Source organism: Poecilia mexicana, unplaced genomic scaffold (genome assembly GCF_051168715.1).
Source record: "Poecilia mexicana isolate PSO_F unplaced genomic scaffold, ASM5116871v1 scaffold_12, whole genome shotgun sequence".
Classification (NCBI taxonomy): domain Eukaryota; kingdom Metazoa; phylum Chordata; class Actinopteri; order Cyprinodontiformes; family Poeciliidae; genus Poecilia; species Poecilia mexicana.
Window position 1 is genome coordinate 27,508,038 of NW_028263381.1, and position 19,571 is coordinate 27,527,608.

At 49.2% G+C, this 19,571-nt stretch overlaps 2 protein-coding genes across 2 annotated transcripts; both read left to right on the forward strand.

Annotated features, from left to right (window-relative positions):
- The first annotated feature begins 2,941 nt into the window (after positions 1–2,941).
- LOC106908265 (uncharacterized) lies at positions 2,942–7,930 on the forward strand. The gene is made up of 11 exons (XM_014974319.2): positions 2,942–3,015; positions 4,155–4,356; positions 4,422–4,623; positions 5,373–5,541; positions 6,276–6,369; positions 6,446–6,481; positions 6,593–6,643; positions 6,732–6,859; positions 7,019–7,154; positions 7,233–7,303; positions 7,625–7,930. The coding sequence occupies exons 2-11, from the start codon at positions 4,158–4,160 to the stop codon at positions 7,841–7,843; spliced, it is 1,305 nt and encodes a 434-aa protein (XP_014829805.2). The 5' UTR covers positions 2,942–3,015; positions 4,155–4,157; the 3' UTR covers positions 7,844–7,930.
- Positions 7,931–9,934: 2,004 nt separating this feature from the next.
- Positions 9,935–19,458, forward strand: LOC106908266 (uncharacterized). The gene is made up of 11 exons (XM_014974321.2): positions 9,935–10,193; positions 12,016–12,219; positions 12,626–12,812; positions 12,895–13,063; positions 13,552–13,645; positions 13,722–13,754; positions 14,878–14,928; positions 16,220–16,347; positions 16,533–16,653; positions 16,804–16,874; positions 18,985–19,458. Exons 2-11 carry the CDS (start codon positions 12,021–12,023, stop codon positions 19,201–19,203), a joined length of 1,272 nt encoding a protein of 423 aa, XP_014829807.2. The 5' UTR covers positions 9,935–10,193; positions 12,016–12,020; the 3' UTR covers positions 19,204–19,458.
- The last annotated feature ends 113 nt before the right edge of the window (positions 19,459–19,571 follow it).

The following is a 19,571-nucleotide window of genomic DNA, read 5'->3' on the forward strand; positions in this document are numbered from 1 at the left end:
TGTCCAGGTTCTGTCCAGGTTCTGTTCAGGTTCTGCCCAGGTTCTGTTCAGGTTCTGTCCAGGTTCTGCTCAGGTTCTGCCCAGGTTCTGTCTAGGTTCTGTTCAGGTTCTGTCCAGGTTCTGTTCAGGTTCTGTTCAGGTTCTGCTCAGGTTCTGCCCAGGTTCTGTTCAGGTTCTGTTCAGGTTCTGTTCAGGTTCTGTTCAGGTTCTGTTCAGACTTGCTGCTCTTATGAAACTGTTTAAATGCCCTGAAGCTTCCTGGTTATGTAACAAGAATCTGCTGAAACCTGCAGATGTTATGAAGCAGAACCTCCAGGAACATTCCTCACCGGGCCCGGACTGGGACCAGGACCGGGACCGGGACCGGACTGGGACCGGGACCAGGACCGGGACCGGACCGGGACCAGGACCGGGACCGGGACCAGGACCAGGACCGGGTTCTGGTCTTACTGATGAATCGTATTCAGGTCAGGAAGTGAAACCAGAAGAGGAAGCTGGAGTGTGTTGTTTCTGGTTTCTGGCTCTGGTTCTGGTCTAAATCCAGAACCAGAACCAGACATGGAGAACCAGCTTCTGTGCTCCACAGATCTGGAACAAACTTCCAGAAAACTGAGAATCATCTGAAACCCTGAGCTCCTTTGAGGCTAAGTGGCTAGCTCTGCTTCAGGACCAATAATCAATGAAACGTTGATCAATAAAATGTAGCGATGATCCTGATGATGTCACTGATCAGGATATCAGGTGGTGACTGATGGTGTCATGACTTTTATTTTGTTTTCGTGCCATCATAAAGCTGCTGAACAGGACCAGTTCATGGATGGGTGGTTCTGGTCGGTCTGTGGCCCAGAGTCTCTCAGTTCCCGTCCTCAGGCCTCCTGTCCTGCATGTTTTAGGTGACTGAGTCTCTGGGTGATTAACAGCCTGCTGTTCTTGATGGCTGCAGAAGAGGTCATGCTGTTCTGGAATAGAGGCTCATGTAACACATGCAGAGCAGGACTGAGGACTGAGGACTGGACCTGGGAAGTTCTGGTTAGCCGGAGTGAACGACGGCGGCGTCCTGCAGCTCAGAGAGGAATGAGGACATGGAGACACTGGTTCTGTCCAAACATGTCAGATCAGCTGAGCAGCTGCAGCACAAAGCAAAGAAACACGATGAGAAAGAGGCGGAGCTTAAGGAGCAAACAGCAACACTCCTGGACATGTCCCCTGCTGGACATGTCCCCTGCTGGACATGTCCCCTCCTTAACATGTCCCCTCCTTAACATGTCCCCTCCTTAACATGTCCCCTGCTGGACATGTCCCCTCCTTAACATGTCCCGTCATGAACATGTCCCCTCCTGGACACAACTCTTGTGAAGGTTCAGTGCTTCATTCACCATCAGCAGGACTTTAACTCCAGTTCTATGACAAACAGGAAGTCTGGTTCTGATCCATTTCCTGGTGCTGCTCAGGACTCAGGCAGCAGCACATTGACTGATCTGCTGCTACCTGATTGGTTACTAATGGAGAACTGTTCATCAGCATCACAGAGATCTGATCAGGTGAGAACTAAACCGGCATCTTCAGATCCAGTTCAGTTCTGGTTCTGTTCTGGTTCAGATCCAGTTCAGTTCTGGTTCTATTCTGGTTCAGATCCAGTTCAGTTCTGTTTCTGTTCTGGTTCAGATCCAGTTCAGTTCTGGTTCTATTCTGGTTCAGATCCGGTTCAGTTCTGGTTCTATTCTGGTTCAGATCCGGTTCAGTTCTGGTTCTATTCTGGTTCAGATCCGGTTCAGTTCTGGTTCTATTCTGGTTCAGATCCGGTTCAGTTCTGGTTCTATTCTGGTTCAGATCCGGTTCAGTTCTGGTTCTATTCTGGTTCAGATCCGGTTCAGTTCTGGTTCTATTCTGGTTCAGATCCAGTTCAGTTCTGGTTCTATTCTGGTTCAGATCCGGTTCAGTTTTGGTTCTATTCTGGTTCAGATCCAGTTCAGTTCTGGTTCTATTCTGGTTCAGATCCAGTTCAGTTCTGGTTCTATTCTGGTTCAGATCCGGTTCAGTTCTGGTTCTATTCTGGTTCAGATCCGGTTCAGTTTTGGTTCTATTCTGGTTCAGATCCGGTTCAGTTCTGGTTCTATTCTGGTTCAGATCCAGTTCAGTTCTGGTTCTATTCTGGTTCAGATCCGGTTCAGTTCTGGTTCTATTCTGGTTCAGATCCGGTTCAGTTCTGGTTCTATTCTGGTTCAGATCCGGTTCAGTTCTGGTTCTATTCTGGTTCAGATCCAGTTCAGTTCTGGTTCTATTCTGGTTCAGATCCGGTTCAGTTCTGGTTCTATTCTGGTTCAGATCCGGTTCAGTTTTGGTTCTATTCTGGTTCAGATCCGGTTCAGTTCTGGTTCTATTCTGGTTCAGATCCAGTTCAGTTCTGGTTCTATTCTGGTTCAGATCCATTTCAGTTCTGGTTCTTGCTCAGGTTTGTTTCCACATCCTTAATTTCTGACTTCTGTTTCCTACATTTAGCAGCAGGAGGTTCTGACCCGTCCACTCGTGAACTGTGGATGGGTTCACTGAGTCACTGAGAAATGAATCTGAAGCTGTTAGTTTAATAATTCACATAAATACTGCAGTAGAAGATCTTGAATGCATAAAATGAATAAAACCTGAATGAAGAAAACCTGGCAAAGCCACAGAACCCCTAAAATGAGTCAGTTTGTGTCCAGGATGTGTGGGATCTGCAGAGATATTAGCTGACCTTTGACCTGGGTCATCAGGACACAGATTACAACCAGATCCTTTCTGTAGATCAATGTTATCCTCACAGTTCACCACCTTTATCTGCTGAAGAAGAAGAAGGGTGTGGTGTTGGTTGCCCGGGGAACGATCTGAACTGGATCCGCCTCTGAACTGGATCCGCCTCTGAACTGGATCCGCCTCTGGTCTGCAGTATAAAGATCCTCCCAGCTGAAGCTGCAGACCCTGAGAGAAGCAACAGGTCACAACTTGAACTGAACGTCTTTCTGCTGCTGAACCTCTGAGGTAAGGCTGAAACTTTCTCCTTCAGGTGAGAAACCATTTGATCTATCTAATGAAATTTCTAGAATTTAATTTTTAGAGAAGCTGCAGCTGCAGACGCTTCATGACGACAGTGAAACATGAACAGTGTTCCTGGATGAACTGCAGCAGGTTTTATTCTGAAATGTTTTCTGGGCAGTTGGTGAACTTCTGAAGGAAAGACCAGTTTGATTGGTTGCCATGGAGACGGAGGATTCAGGTTCAGATAATCCAGAACGAGTCAGCAGTTCGTCCTGTTCAGGAGGAGCTGATGATGATGATGATGATGATGATGATGATGATGATGGAGGCATCTGGAGCCTCAGGAGTTCAGAATGACATCATCATCCCATAGAGACGAATATTAAAATAAAACCTTCAGGAGGATTATAATCTATAATCTCTGATGATGATAATCCGGCTCAGATTACCGTTAAGATCAGAGATTCAGACCCAGTTCCTCTACATGGTCCCAGTAACTGACTGGGAACAAGTACAGCTCCAACTGGTCTGGGTCCTGATAGAATCCTGACCTCCAGTGGGAGGACAGAGTGCTGTGTTGATGTCTCTGTGGACGTTCTGTCTCTGTGGACGTTGATGTCCCTGTGGACGTTCTGTCTCTGTGGACGTTCTGTCTCTGGGGACGCTGACCCTCCAGTAGACGTTGATGTCCCTGTGGACGTTCTGTCCCTGTGGACGTTCTGTCTCTGTGGACGTTCTGTCTCTGGGGACGTTCTGTCCCTGTGGACGTTCTGTCTCTGTGGACGTTCTGTCTCTGTGGACATTCTGTCTCTGTGGACGTTCTGTCTCTGGGGACATTCTGTCCCTGTGGACGTTCTGTCTCTGTGGACGTTCTGTCCCTGTGGACGTTCTGTCTCTGTGGACGTTCTGTCTCTGGGGACGCTGAACTTCCAGTAGACGTTGATGTCCCTGTGGATGTTCTGTCTCTGTGGACATTCTGTCTCTGTGGACATTCTGTCTCTGTGGACATTCTGTCTCTGTGGACGTTCTGTCTCTGGGGATGTTCTGTCCCTGTGGACGTTCTGTCTCTGTGGACGTTCTGTCTCTGGGGACGCTGAACTTCCAGTAGACGTTGATGTCCCTGTGGTGTTCTGTCTCCCCAGACGATGTTTGCGGCTGAAACCAAAGCTCTGGTGAGGAACACTGGCGCTCAGGACGATCTGATCTCCAACTGCAACCTGAACAGAAAGATGGAGGTTCTGACTCTGGTTCGGGTCAGAAAGGGAGCCATCTTCCAGTTCCCCACATACAAGGCCATGAACGTCACACTGCCGGAGCTGCTGGGGGACCAGGACTTCTCCCCAGGTGAGTCACCTGTAGCTCAGCAGCTGCAGAATCGTGTGACGTAGAGACTCTCTGCCTCCTGACAGAGTTAGAGGAGGAGGTCCTGGTGGAGGACTTCAAGACGTGGGTGGAGACCAGCGGCAGCGGCAAGGTGGACGGAGGACATGGAGCGGTCGGTGAAGCCGACCTCTCTGCAGACTACGACTCGGTGGACGGCCTGACCGAGTCCGTCAGCATCAACAAAAAGAGAGTCGACCTTTCAGCCGTGAGGAGCAAGTTCAGCGGCAGGTAAAGGTGATGAAGAGGTTTAGTAGGAGCTCAGCTTCCTGCTTCCTGTTGACCTGTTGCTTCCTGTTGACCTGCTGCTTCCTGTTTCCTGTTGACCTGTTGCTTCCTGTTGACCTGCCGCTTCCTGTTGACCTGTTGCTTCCTGTTGACCTGCTGCTTCCTGTTGACCTGTTGCTTCCTGTTGACCTGCTGCTTCCTGTTTCCTGTTGACCTGTTGCTTCCTGTTGACCTGCTGCTTCCTGTTTCCTGTTGACCTGTTGCTTCCTGTTGACCTGCCGCTTCCTGTTGACCTGTTGCTTCCTGTTGACCTGCTGCTTCCTGTTTCCTGTTGACCTGTTGCTTCCTGTTGACCTGCCGCTTCCTGTTGACCTGTTGCTTCCTGTTGACCTGCCGCTTCCTGTTGACCTGTTGCTTCCTGTTGACCTGCTGCTTCCTGTTGACCTGCCGCTTCCTGTTGACCTGTTGCTTCCTGTTGACCTGCTGCTTCCTGTTGACCTGTTGCTTCCTGTTGACCTGCCGCTTCCTGTTGACCTGCTGCTTCCTGTTGACCTGCCGCTTCCTGTTGACCTGTTACTTCCTGTTGACCTGCTGCTTCCTGCCGCTTCAAGTCTTTACCTGCCGCTTCCTGTTGACCTGCTGCTTCCTGCCGCTTCAAGTCTTTACCTGCCGCTTCCTGTTGACCTGCCGCTTCCTGTTGACCTGCCACTTCCTGTTGACCTGCTGCTTCTTGTTGACCTGCCGCTCTGCAGGCCGATCAGCGGCGGTATGCTGCAGGCGCTGAAGCTGAAGGAAAACGACATGCTGACCTTCGTTTATGAGACGGTTTATAACTCTGGACCCGTGACCATCGTCAAGAAGGACAAGAAGGACGGCTGCTTCTCCGCCAGCTTCCATAAATTGGCCAACGTGGTTTTTAAGGTGAGAGAAGCTAAATCAGAACACATCTAGAATGCCTATTTCTGGATTCAGCAACCATCAACTGTTTGGAGTTGATGGGTGCAGTTCAGATCTATGTGATCTAGATCTATGTGGGTCTGTGACATATCAGCTCCAGCCTCTCTGTAGCTTAATGTCAGAGCAGGAAGTGATGTCATACAGCCACAGCACTTGTTCTGCATCTGGACCTGGTGTGTCCAGGAGCAGCAGCTGGACAACAGAGGACCAGCTGAGCGTCCTCCATGTTGTAGACGATTTCATGGCCGTGGATTCACTCAGAGCAGAGACAAGAGGCAGAGTACAGTAAATGTCTGGGAATCGAACCCACAGCCACTGCGATCATTGCTGGCTCTGTTCAGGCAGCTCTGTGTAGCAGAGCCTAGTGCGCCCCCTGCTGGCTTTGTGGCTCCAGAGCAGCTGATGGAAATTAGTGACTGTCTAACCCAGGGTGGTCACTCCAGCCCTGGAGGGTCTCCTGCAACTTTCAGATGTGTCTCTACTTCAACACACCTGAGTCAAATAACGAGGTTGTTAGCAGAACCTGATGCAGTGAGGAGGAGATTCAGCAGCTGGATCCAGGTGTGTTGGACCAGGGAGACATTAAGAGCTGCAGGACTCGGCCCTCCAGGACCAGGACTGCCCACCCCTGGACTAATATAACATGACGTTGGCTGAGTAAAGTAATCTCTCCTCCTGGGTTTGACTTGCTCCATCAGGGCAAGTCGAAGGAGGACACCACCTTCACTGTGCCAGAGAAGTCCACCTTCGCCTTCAGCCTGGTGGAGGTGCTGCTGCGGGACGGGGTGATGGGTAGGAGCACTGCTGCGTCTTCACTGCCCTTCTGGTCATTGTCAGGGGAGTCATTGTTTCTTCTCACCTTCTGCAGAAATCGCTTTAGAAAGCTGGAGTCACAAACGAAGAGGTTGGTTTCCGTCTGACGGCGTGTCGGGCGTCAAGCTTTAGACCCAAATGTTCGCCTGAGGCTAAAACCGGCTAACAGATGATGTGACCATACCTGATGTTCTGCTGGCAGGTCTGAGCCACGATGCGGTGAACTGTGACCTGATCGAACAAGCCAGAGACGGTGACTCTCCCAGCTGATCTTCATCCTCCTCCTCTCCATCACTGACCATGTGACCTCACTGCTGATAACTTCCTGCCGTTTCCTGCAGGGATTGAGATGAAGGAGGTTCTTCTGCAGCCACTGGAGGAACTTCCTGTGTCGACTCGCCGTGATCTGCTGAAAGGCCTCCAGGACGTTCTGGAGGAAGGAGAGGCGCTGAGTCTCCTGGAGGAAACGGTTCAGACCCGACCTTCACCCTGACCTTCACCCTGACCTTCACCCTGACCTTCACCCTGACCTTCACCCTGACCTTCACCCTCACTTCCTGTCAGCTGGTTAGCCTCCAGATGTTAGCGTCTGATCAGACGGTGATTCTTCTTCTCCTCTTCCTGTCAGCTGGACCAGAGCAGCAAAGGACAGACAGAGCGTCCCCCGTCCAAGGTCGTTTCATCCTTCATGGACGTCTTGGATGAGTCCAAAGTGTCCTCCAAGGTGAGGGACGCTGTCCATCTTCTGGTCTGCGCCATGGACGGTGAGTCTGCCAGAAAATGTTTGTGGATATTTGAATGAGTTGAGAAGTAACCTCTGACCTCTCTTCTGTTTTCTGCAGCTCTACCAGAGATAATGCTGCAACCTTTGACCTCCTGTAGTCCTGAAACTCTCACTGCCCTCACCCAACTGGTTCGTCCACTTTTCTCTCTAAAATGTCAACTTCCTGTTTCACCAAACATCGACTGTCTCCTGAGAATCCTGAGAATGCTTCTCCTGCCCGATGTGTCCACCTGTCTCCAAGTCCCTCATCCTGTCTCCATGTCCCTCATACTGTCTCCTTGTCGCTCATACTGTCTCCATGTCCCTCATACTGTCTCCTTGTCGCTCATACTGTCTCCATGTCCCTCATACTGTCTCCTTGTCGCTCATACTGTCTCCACGTCCCTCATCCTGTCTCCTTGTCCCTCATCCTGTCTCCATGTCCCTCATCCTGTCTCCTGGTGTCTCCAGGTGGACAGTCTGAAGGACGGAGATGAGCCCAGTCTCCCAGCGTGTCCCCCTGTCCCCCTGCAGCAGGACGGGGAGCTGCGCTGGGCGGCGGATGTCCTCTGTGGGTCCAGTGAGACGCTGGTGGAGCTGAGTGCGGCGTGGGACCGGCGGCCCGAGGTTCTGCTGGAGGTTCTGGCTCTGGCCGTGTTGGGAGTCCACAGGCTGCAGAGTGAAGAGTGAAGAGCATCGATTCCCTCTGAGGACAATCTGACCTGCAAAAACATCCTGACATGTACAACCTGAAATTAAAAGTCATGTTGTTTTGAAGTCTACTGGTGACTTGTTTACAGTTAGCATCTAGGCTAGCAGTAGCATGGTGACCTAAAGAGATGTTTAACTGTCCAGCCTCAAAATGGCCGCTGCCGCGTTTCTTCCCTGACGGCTCAGAAACTGGATGATTGTTGGTAACCCTGACCCGACCTGTCAGCAGAACAAGCTGAAAAGCAGAAAAGTAAAAGTAGCACAAAGTGTGCAGAAGAAGAAACACGACGAGAAGTTTACTGAAACCCAGGAACAGGAAGTTAAAAAGAACAGTTCTCATGAACTGAGTCGTTCCGTTCCTCTGATCATATCAATAAGAATAAAAAAGACAAAGTGCCAATGAAAAGACTAGGGTTAAAAAATAAAATAAAAATATTATATATATATATATATATATATATATATATATATATATATATATATATATATATATATATATATATATATATATATATATATATATATATATATATAAAACAAGGAAACATACCAGAAGGAGATGAAATCTAAATCAGTGCATAATGGGAAGAGGACAGCAGTGTGTGATTGACAGGTGTTGTAAACACTGAATCAGGTGCTAGCCTCCTAGCTGTAGCATCGCACTTTGACCTCACTACATGCTGATAAATGGTTCTTCACATGCAGTAACTTGCAGGCCACTAGGGGGCGCCCGGAACCCACCGATGGGCAGGTTATTCCTCCTGCTGGTGGAACTCTGACTTCATGAAAACGGCTCAGACAGACGGACTAAAAATGACTTTAATTCACACAGAAACGTTTTAATAAGAGCAGAAACCAGAATCACTTTGTGAACCAACAAGAAGTTTGACTTTGGTTCCATTTGCTGTAAATGTGATAAAATGTTTTCTGCAAACCTGTAATGTTTCCAGAGGAGATTCAGATAAATTAGGGTCTGCAGAGATGTTAGCTGCTGTTTGACCCCTGACCTTTGGCAGTCCTGGATGGAGGGAAGGCCCCCCTGATCCTCCCTGTGGATGTAACTACACTTCATCTGCTGCTGAGACCAGTATGGGGACAATAAGGGGCTTTAAGTGGATTGCTCCCGTTCCACTTCAGATGCAGGTTTGGTCCCAAAGTGGGACCCATCTGGTAAATATGAATAAAGTTCAACCCAGGGCCCCATGTGAGATCTGTGGGGTCCAGTTTGGGTTCCTGGGCTGCATGAAGGTCCCGTGATGGCAGCTATGCAGGTTAAATGGCTGACATGAGAAAGGTACCATGCTAACTGCTAGTTAGCGCTGCATGCTAATGAAACATGGCTGAGCCTCAGTGGGCTTATGGGTCCTACATTAGGCTGGACTCTTGGTGGCTATTGGTAACATTTGGAGCCTCCATCTGACTGGGACTATCTGACTGGGTCCAACTGTCTGGACCCAACTGACTGGACCCATCTGACTGGACCTATTTGACTAGGTCCATCTGACTGGGTCCAACTGACTGGATCCAACTGACTGGGCCCAACTGACTGGATCCATCTGACTGGGTCCATCTGACTGGACCTATTTGACTAGGTCCATCTGACTGGGCCCAACTGACTGGATCCATCTGACTGGGTCCATCTGACTGGATCCATCTGACTGGGTCCATCTGACTGGGTCCATCTGACTGGGCCCAACTGACTGGGCCTATCTGACTGGGCCTATTTGACTAGGTCCAACTGACTGGGCCCATCTGACTGGGTCCAACTGACTGGGCCCATCTGACTGGACCCATCTGACTGGGTCCATCTGACTGGGTCCAACTGACTGGGCCCATCTGACTGGGCCCAACTGACTGGGTCCATCTGACTGGGCCCAACTGACTGGGTCCATCTGACTGGACCCATCTGACTGGGCCCATGTGACTGGGTCCAACTAACTGGACCCATCTGACTGGGTCCAACTGAGGCTGATGTAAACGTGGCAGCTGGTCTGATTTGTCACTCAGGATGTGTTGAGACTCGTTGGCTCTGATTCGGCGCCTCCAGCTTTAAGACGTTCCTGTAAACGAGCCTCAAAGCCGTAAAAGGAGTCCTGGGCAGAGGAAGGAACCTCTGAGGAGGAGAGCTGACGGAAACGTGTTGGTGGGAGGTTGGACTGAACTGGCTTCCTGTGTGGTTAACAACCTTCACAGCAGAACAGTTCTGGTAGCGTGAGATTACATGGCGTGGAATGTGACACGTAAATCCAGGAAGTGACTCTGTTCACAGATAAACAGCTGAAGCCGAGAGGAGCCACAGCCTGACGCTGCTGCGGCACCACATGTCCAGGTAAGACCTCATGTCCAGGTTAGACCTCATGTCCAGGTAAGACCTCATGTCCAGGTTAGACCTCATGTCCAGGTAAGACCTCATGTCCAGGTTAGACCTCATGTCCAGGTAAGACCTCATGTCCAGGTAAGACCTCATGTCCAGGTTAGACCTCATGTCCAGGTTAGACCTCATGTCCAGGTTAGACCTCATGTCCAGGTAAGACCTCATGTCCAGGTAAGACCTCATGTCCAGGTTAGACCTCATGTCCAGGTAAGACCTCATGTCCAGGTAAGACCTCATGTCCAGGTAAGACCTCATGTCCAGGTTAGACCTCATGTCCAGGTTAGACCTCATGTCCAGGTAAGACCTCATGTCCAGGTTAGACCTCCTCTGGCTTCTTCACTGCTCATGACATGGAGCAGCTGCGTGTCTGCAGTAGCAAACAGATGTTCACAGAAAGGCTTTTTATGGTTATTTCACTAAATGAGGTTTAAAAGTTATTATCTCTACAGAACCAAAAACATTTTAAAACGTTCAGGCTGGTTGACGGTTTTGTTGGAGATTAAATTATGTTTTCAGATTTTCTTTGGTTTGTTTTTCGAAGGGTTAATAATAATGTTATAAAGTTATTTTACATTTGGACTGTTGTTGCATATTGTTGTAGACATGTAGCATCATCAGCCTGAACATCAGGGTTCGTCTCCAAGGCATAAAACCAGAGAAAATCACTTTTTTGATAAACATAATATTACAACACAGAGTGCAGCGAGCAGGAAAGGTTTCAGTCCTGAAGTTTCTCAGGTTGTCATGGAGTTGATGGAGGATCAGAGCCAGGCCCGGCGGCATGGGCAGGGACTGGCCGCCCACAGTCAGCCATGCCCCCCTGGAAGCCCGTCTGAGCCGGAGCCGGTCCGTTATCAGTGTTGATAACGACGACCTGCTGCAGTTTCTCTGCTTCCTGTTGGGACTAGAAACCTCAGGAGCATCAGGCTGAGTTAATCGCTGGTTTAGGAATCCAGAACCAGAACCTGACACGATGCTTTGAAATGGGTCGTCAGCAAACATACAGTCAGAAAAGCAGTGGAACCGGTCCATCTGGATCCGGTGGTTCCACAGAAAGAGCCTGAGGTCGGATTCTTCAGGTTCCCCACGTGAACGTTTGCTGTGCAGCATAATTACCGACTTCCTCATGAAGGAATCTGCAGCCTTCAGTCCAGCCTATAAATGTCAATGTTCTGGTCAATAATCAGGACCGATACCTGATAAACCCGACAGAAGACGAGTAACTAAAATCCATAATCAATGCAGTGGAGAACTGATCAGGTTTATCAAACTGACTTATCCTGGTAGATGGAGATGTTTACGATTCAGGGATGCAGATTAGGATTATTTGACAGAGTTTAGATTACTGCAGAACTAAACTAAAGTCTTTAGTTTTGGAGCTGAGGGTTCAAAGGTCAGTACCCTGGATGTTTGAAGTATTGTAGCGCTGCAGGAGGTGATGCTGATCCCGAAGTGGAAACCTAGATCTGGAGCCGGTCTTCAAGCTGAGGCGATTCTGGAAACAACGTTTAGTCTGAGCCTCAGAGACCCAGGCTGAGGAGCAAGTCTGGCTTCAGATGAGAGCATGTAGCAGAAACAATGCGATTTGTAAAGCTTGGATGAAGAAATGACTGAAGGCCGATCCAGTCAGACTCAGTGGAGGCCAGCCGGATCAGAACCGGATCAGAGCTGGATCCTGTCAGAGGGGATTCCAACCGCAGCATTCAGTACCATTCTGACACTAGCAGAAACTGCCTTGTCATTAGATGTGACCGTCTGCTTCATCTTCTGTGTCCAGACACGATGTTCAAAGCTGCAGCCACAGCGTTCGTCAAAAACCTGAGTGTTGGCGAGCGTTTCGTTCCCAATGAAGATCCAGATACAGAAGTAGACCTTCTGACTTTAGTCAGAATCAAGAAGGGGACTTTCTGGACTTATCCCAAGTACAAAGTGCTCCAGTACACCTTACCCAAGCTTGTGGGGGAGAAGACGTTTTCACCAGGTGAGTAACTTGAAGCTGTTTTATCGAGATTCTTGAGTAGCGTAGTTGATTCTACATTGTGTCTTGTGGGAATAGCAGCTAGACAACAACAGTAACTGAACTATCACTTACCATGTTTAAAATATAATCATTAAGTACAGAAAAAAACCTTCAAACCTTACCCCACAAAATCCAATCTGGCAAAACAATGCATCCTCCATAACCTTTAAACTTATCTTTCTAAACACCAAACTGACACTCAGATTAGCTTCATACACTCAACAGTAAAGACAGTAATTCAGAATTACATATTTTCGTATTTTCTAAATAAAAGCAGCCGGTGTCCATATAATTTCCTATAACAGTAAACTGCCCTTTTCACAATCTAGTGTAATAACATCAGACTGCTGCACTTGGTTCCTTGCAGGTGAAAATGAGAAAGAGATGGCGGTGGACTTCAAGACCTACAGAATGATCGGTGGGGACGTCCAAGTGAAGGCAGCAGATGTTGTTGATGCTGGGATAAGCGCTGATGTTGTGGATGCTATGAGTTCTGCTACCATCAAGAAAAAGACAGTCAATCTTGATTGTGTGAGGGAGACTTTCAGGGGCAGGTAGGTCTTGTTTCCCTCTGTTCTGCCCCACTGCAGGTTGGAACAGCTTCTGTTTTCTGATGCTGATCTTCTTCTTTGTCAGAACGATTAAAAAAGACGACCTGAAGCAGCTGAAACTGACCAAACACAACACCCTGGGGTTTGTTTATGAGAGGGCGTACAACACTCAGCCTGTGACATTGACCAGTGTAGGAAGCTGTAAGGGAAGAGTCTCCGGATCGTACCAGAGCCTGGTGAATGTGGGTGTTGGGGTGAGTGGACCTTCAATGAGTCACAAATGTTGAGAACATCTGAATATCTGCTGACTGAAGCTAATGAAGGACGATAAGCTAGATTGGGTTTTGAGGCATCTGCCCCCCTCCAGTAGAGCTTTGCCTCCACAGTTTAAGTTTATTAACCTGAAAAACTCAGTTAAAAAAATATTCAGCTGAAGTACATTGCCTCAGATATTTTCTGATGGGGAAGAAAAAGTGGCCTGGGAGTTCCTGACACCATTTCATCTGCAGTGGGCCATGACCAGTGCTGAGATTCAGAGTGGTGGACATCTTGGTGCCTGTTTATATGGGTGCTGAGAGCAGCACTCATTAATCTGTCAGCTGGAAACTAATCTGGATGTTTTAGATGGGATGACAATCACTGACAGTTCAGAGATAATCAGTTTCTCTCTAACTCAGGAATAGTTTTAGTTTTTGTGTAGAGATGAATAAATAAACCTCTTGGGTTTGGTTTGTTCTGTCAGGTGAGGGTGGAGACGGGCACCAAATACCAGGTACCAGAAAATAGAACCTTTGCTTACAGCCTGGTGGAGATCAAAGTGGAGGATGGGAAGATCGGTAGGAGCATTCACCGTCTGTACAGAGCTGTAGATGTAGATGTTGGTGACTAATCATTTCTTCTTGCCTTTTGCAGAAATACCTTTTGAAACCTGGAGTCACAAACAAGGCAGGCCTGAGTTTTATTAAAACAATTCTTTATTACTGTAGTTTAAAATACAATATATATTAGAAGCCTTTAGTCCTTGAATTGATATTTTTAAGAACGAAATGCAGGCAGGAGACAGGACAGATCATCATGCAGGAAGTTTTCATGATGAACCTCCAGAACTGTAGTTAATGGAAAAGGAAAAGCAAGATGGAGGCAAAAGATCTGATGGGAACAGAAGGATCTGACAAGTAACTGAGAAGATTGGGAAGAAAAAAACCCCAGGGGTCAAGAAAAAGACTAGAAGTGACCAGAAACTGTGTGAGCAGATGGGTTGATGGAAGGAGGGTCAGAAACTGAAGGATGTCAGACCAGAAGATGACCAGAGGTCTGACAAGGGGCAAAGGAGCCAATGAAGAGTCTCTGGGGGTAAAGGTCGCTCCAAGGAGCCAATGAAGAGTCTCTGGGGGTAAAGGTCGCTCCAAGGAGCCAATGCAGAGTCTCTGGGGGTAAAGGTCGCTCCAATGAGCCAATGCAGAGTCTCTGGGGGTAAAGGTCGCTCCAAGGAGCCAATGAAGAGTCTCTGGGGGTAAAGGTCGCTCCAAGGAGCCAATGAAGAGTCTCTGGGGGTAAAGGTCGCTCCAAGGAGCCAATGCAGAGTCTCTGGGGGTAAAGGTCGCTCCAAGGAGCCAATGCAGAGTCTCTGGGGGTAAAGGTCGCTCCAAGGAGCCAATGAAGAGTCTCTGGGGGTAAAGGTCACTCCAAAGAGCCAATGCAGAGTCTCTGGGGGTAAAGGTCACTCCAAGGAGCCAATGAAGAGTCTCTGGGGGTAAAGGTCACTCCAAGGAGCCAATGAAGAGTCTCTGGGGGTAAAGGTCACTCCAAAGAGCCAATGCAGAGTCTCTGGGGGTAAAGGTCACTCCAAGGAGCCAATGAAGAGTCTCTGGGGGTTACCCAAAGATCACTCTGTCCAATAAGGAACCTCTACAGCAAACAAAGCTGTTTCTGAGAATTTGGAGGTTTACTTTGAGACAAAACTCTGAGAACTGTCTGTTGAACCTGAACTCCTGCAGGTTCTAAGACCTGAGGTCTTCTTCATGTGTCGTTCTTCATTTGAGCTGACTTTTATCCTTTGTGTTTACAGGTTGGCTCCATGATGCCATAGACAATGATATTTTGGAAAAAGCTAGAGAGGGTGAGAAGTATACTTTACCTGTTAGCACAGTTGTTTCTGTGTTTCCAAATCATCAAACCCTGAGAAGTTTCAGTTTCAGAGATATTTTCCTGGTAAGACAAAGCAGTTAAAGCTTGACCGGCTTGTGTTGCCACATGGCTCAGCGGTAGAGGAGGCGCTCCATATGCAGAGGCTGCAGCAGTGGCGGAGCAAGTCGGCGTCGGGCCAGGGGGGGGGGCTAATGATCGGGCCCTTTATTCCCAAAATAACAAAGCTCATGAAAACATAATTTTATTAAGTACTAATAAAAGCCACTCATATTTGTCGTAAAAATACTCAAATCTACCTAGTTTACAATCCGTTCCCAAGTATCTGACTGATGATGACGTTGTGGATGGTTGGTGACGTATTTTACCCAGAATACACTTGGAGACAATATCGCGATCAACTTGTAAATTTGTATGTCACAAAGTTAAATGTAAGAATGAAAATAAACCCAGTCATGTAGCACAACGTTTATTCAATATTTTACACCCACTACGTCACTAAAATCATTCGGTCTTGTAAAGTTTTTTGCATCCATGAGTCAACAATGTCTGGGGCAGCCAACTATATAACCTACTGGGGGACCAGTAAGCTACACTTATTATACACCGTACTCAACAGGAGAGGCCCCACCTTCTCCATCAGACTGATAGACTTGAATCTCTGAAGTCTCCCATCTGGCCCCCCTAGACCCCCCCATAGCTCCGCCCCTGGGCTGCTGTCCACAATGCAGGCGTCCTCCGTTCGATTCCTGGCCCTGGGACACTTGCTGCATGTCTTCCTCTCTCTGTCCATCTGCTGATGACTGAAGGCCTCTAGAGCAGGGGTGTCAAACTCCAGTCCTCAAGGGCCGCTGTCCTGCAACTTTTAGATGTGCCTCTGCTGCACCACACCTGAAAAGAATAATTAGGTCATTAGCAAGGCTCAGGAGAACCGATCTACACAGGGAGGAGGTAATTAAGCCATTTCATTCCACTGTTTTTTACCTGTGGCACATCTAAACACTGCAGGACAGCAGAGGACTGGAGTTTGACACCCCTGCTCTAGAGCCATAAAAGACTTTAAAACCAGAACTTAACAGGCAGGACTTTTTCTAACAGTTGTTTGGTTTTATGTAAAACTGGAGGAACATTAATGTCCAAATTCTCATCGTGATTAATGTTTAGTTCATAAGATTCCAGGTTTATTAGAGGAAACTTAGTGTCATTTGAGAAGTGAATCTGGATCCATAACAGATTCTTGCTGGTTTTGACTGTTTTTCCTGCAGGGATTGAAGCAAAGGAAAATATTCTGAACCTGATTGACAGACTTCCAGAGTCGATTCGTGGAGATGTGCTGAAAAAGCTCAGAGAGGTTCTGGAGGAAGAGGATGCTCTGAGTGAGCTGGAGGACATAGTAAGTCTTTGGTTTAAACTCGTCTGAGGATCAGAGGATTTCTGCTCCCTGGTCAGGAGATGCCCAGATCTATAGAGCAGCAGCGTCTCCCAGAAATCTCCATCACAGCTTCTCAGTCGGGATCAGTTTTCTAACCTCACAGTCCGGTCTGGATCAGTGCATCACTGTCTTCCTGTTCCTCTCAGCTGGACGATGGCAGTGGGCCTCCTGTGTCTAAGGCTGTCTCTTCTTTCGTGGACATCCTGGACCAATCCAAAGAGCCCAAGGCGAGGGACGGTCTTCGTGTTCTGGTTGCCGCCTTGGATGGTGAGTCTCCTGAGCAGAAGCTCAGGAACTTCAGCTTTTAGTTGTTTTCAGGTCTGAATCTGCAGGGATGTTTTTGGTTCCTCCTGTGGAGAACATCCAAGATGAGACAGATGGACTCTGACCGTCTTCTCCTTCTGCTGCTTTCTGTAGCTCTGCCTCTGCCACTGCAGGGATCTCTGACCTCAGGAAGTCCTGAGACCATCACCATCCTCCACCAGCTGGTTCGTCCACTTCTTGCCCTCACCGTCACTTTTTACATCACTTTCCTCAACCTGCACACATTTTTCAAAACTCAAGACAAAAACTCATGAGATCAAAACAATTTAACCCACTGGGATAAAAACAGGCATGAAAACTGAGAACACTTCAAGTCAAAGTCTTTCAGTTCACCAACGAGTTCAGATCCAGTGAATTCGGACAATTAGAGACTAAATGAGGCTGATTACATCTGAATACTGGACCTGTCCCCATGTGTCTCCATCGGTCCCCATCTGTCTCCATCTGTCTCCATCTGTCCCCATCTGTCTCCATCTGTCCCCGTCTGTCCCCATGTGTCCCCATGTGTCCCCATCTGTCTCCATCCGTCCCCATGTGTCTCCATCGGTCCCCATCTGTCTCCATCTGTCTCCATCTGTCCCCATCTGTCCCCGTCTGTCCCCGTCTGTCCCCATGTGTCCCCATGTGTCCCCATCTGTCTCCATCCGTCCCCATGTGTCCCCATCTGTCCCCATCTGTCTCCATTCGTCCCCATCTGTCCCCATTTGTCTCCATCTGTCTCCATCCGTCCCCATCCGTCTCCATCCGTCCCCGTCTGTCCCCGTCTGTCCCCATCTGTCTCCATTCGTCCCCATCTGTCTCCATCTGTCCCCATTTGTCTCCATCTGTCTCCATCCGTCCCCATCTGTCTCCATCCGTCCCCATCTGTCCCCATCTGTCTCCATCTGTCTCCATCCGTCCCCATCTGTCCCCATTTGTCTCCATCTGTCTCCATCCGTCCCCATCTGTCTCCATCCGTCCCCATCTGTCCCCATCTGTCTCCATCTGTCCCCCATCTGTCCCCATCTGTCTCCATTCGTCCCCATCTGTCTCCATCTGTCCCCATTTGTCCCCATCTGTCCCCATCCGTCCCCATCTGTCCCCATGTGTCCCCATGTGTCCCCATCTGTCCCCATGTGTCCCCATGTGTCCCCATCTGTCTCCATTCGTCCCCATCTGTCTCCATCTGTCCCCATTTGTCTCCATCTGTCTCCATCCGTCCCCATCTGTCTCCATCCGTCCCCATCTGTCCCCACCTGTCTCCATCTGTCTCCATCCGTCCCCATCTGTCCCCATTTGTCTCCATCTGTCTCCATCCGTCCCCATCTGTCTCCATCCGTCCCCATCTGTCCCCATCTGTCTCCACCTGTCCCCCATCTGTCCCCATCTGTCTCCATTCGTCCCCATCTGTCCCCATCTGTCTCCATCTGTCCCCATTTGTCTCCATCTGTCTCCATCCGTCCCCATCTGTCTCCATCTGTCCCCATTTGTCTCCATCTGTCTCCATCTGTCCCCATTTGTCTCCATCTGTCTCCATCCGTCCCCATCTGTCTCCATCCGTCCCCATCTGTCCCCATTTGTCTCCATCCGTCCCCATCTGTCCCCATCTGTCTCCATCTGTCCCCCATCTGTCCCCATCTGTCTCCATTCGTCCCCATCTGTCTCCATCTGTCCCCATCTGTCTCCATCCGTCCCCATCTGTCTCCATCCGTCCCCATCTGTCTCCATCCGTCCCCATCTGTCTCCATCCGTCCCCATCTGTCCCCATCTGTCTCCATCCGTCCCCATCTGTCCCCATCTGTCTCCATCCGTCCCCCATCTGTCCCCATCTGTCTCCATTCGTCCCCATCTGTCTCCATCCGTCCCCATTTGTCTCCATCTGTCTCCATCCGTCCCCATCTGTCCCCATCTGTCTCCATCTGTCCCCCATCTGTCCCCATCTGTCTCCATCCGTCCCCATCTGTCCCCATCTGTCTCCATCTGTCCCCCATCTGTCTCCATCTGTCCCCATTTGTCTCCATCTGTCTCCATCTGTCTCCATCTGTCCCCCATCTGTCCCCCATCTGTCTCCATCTGTCCCCATTTGTCTCCATCTGTCTCCATCTGTCTCCATCCGTCCCCATCTGTCCCCATCTGTCCCCATCTGTCCCCATCTGTCTCCATCTGTCCCCATTTGTCTCCATCTGTCTCCATCTGTCTCCATCTGTCCCCCATCTGTCCCCCATCTGTCTCCATCTGTCCCCATTTGTCTCCATCCGTCCCCATCTGTCCCCATCTGTCTCCCTATGTCTCCAGGTGGACAGTCTGAAGGACAGAGATGAGCCCAGTCTGCCCGGTTCTGTCCCCGCCGCCCTGCAGCCAGATGGACGTCTGCGTTGGGCCGCTGATCTGCTCTGCTCGTCTGACGAGGTTCTGAAGTCGCTGACCGATCTCTTCGATGTGCCACCAGAGGTTCTGCTGGAGGTTCTGGCTCTGACCGTGATGGGAGTCCACAAGCTGCAGGGCGGAAAGTAAAGCCGGTCCTGCTGGTGGACGTTTCACACTGGGGACAGAAAAAACCTTTTTCGTTCTGGGCCACTTCCTGTTGGGTTTCCTGTCACAGCGCCACCTTCTGTCAGGTTAAATAACGCTAAAACCGACGAGCTGCTGGCGTCTGATTGCCTGATTTGGTGTATTTTCATGTTCTGAATGAAACTTTGACTATAAAAATGAAAACCAGTCTATTGTCTTTCTCCTCTGAACGATTATTAAAGGCATTAAAACCTGAAACGGCTTCGCTGAATTTGTTCATGAACTAAGAATCAGATTCATCCAGAACCATGTTGATCATCAGTCCTGACCCGTTTCCCAGACCTGCACAGAATCTCATGTCCTCCATGTTG

Excerpts from the sequence above, each read along its gene's own strand:
- LOC106908265 (XM_014974319.2), top strand. The coding sequence starts at position 4,158 with ATGTTTGCGGCTGAAACCAAAGCTCTGGTGAGGAACACTGGCGCTCAG. Across the intron at positions 4,357-4,421 it reads GGACCAGGACTTCTCCCCAG|AGTTAGAGGAGGAGGTCCTG; the intron begins GTGAGTCACCTG and ends GCCTCCTGACAG. Across the intron at positions 4,624-5,372 it reads AGGAGCAAGTTCAGCGGCAG|GCCGATCAGCGGCGGTATGC; the intron begins GTAAAGGTGATG and ends GCCGCTCTGCAG.
- LOC106908266 (XM_014974321.2), top strand. The coding sequence starts at position 12,021 with ATGTTCAAAGCTGCAGCCACAGCGTTCGTCAAAAACCTGAGTGTTGGC. Across the intron at positions 12,220-12,625 it reads GGAGAAGACGTTTTCACCAG|GTGAAAATGAGAAAGAGATG; the intron begins GTGAGTAACTTG and ends GGTTCCTTGCAG. Across the intron at positions 13,755-14,877 it reads AACCTGGAGTCACAAACAAG|GTTGGCTCCATGATGCCATA; the intron begins GCAGGCCTGAGT and ends TTGTGTTTACAG.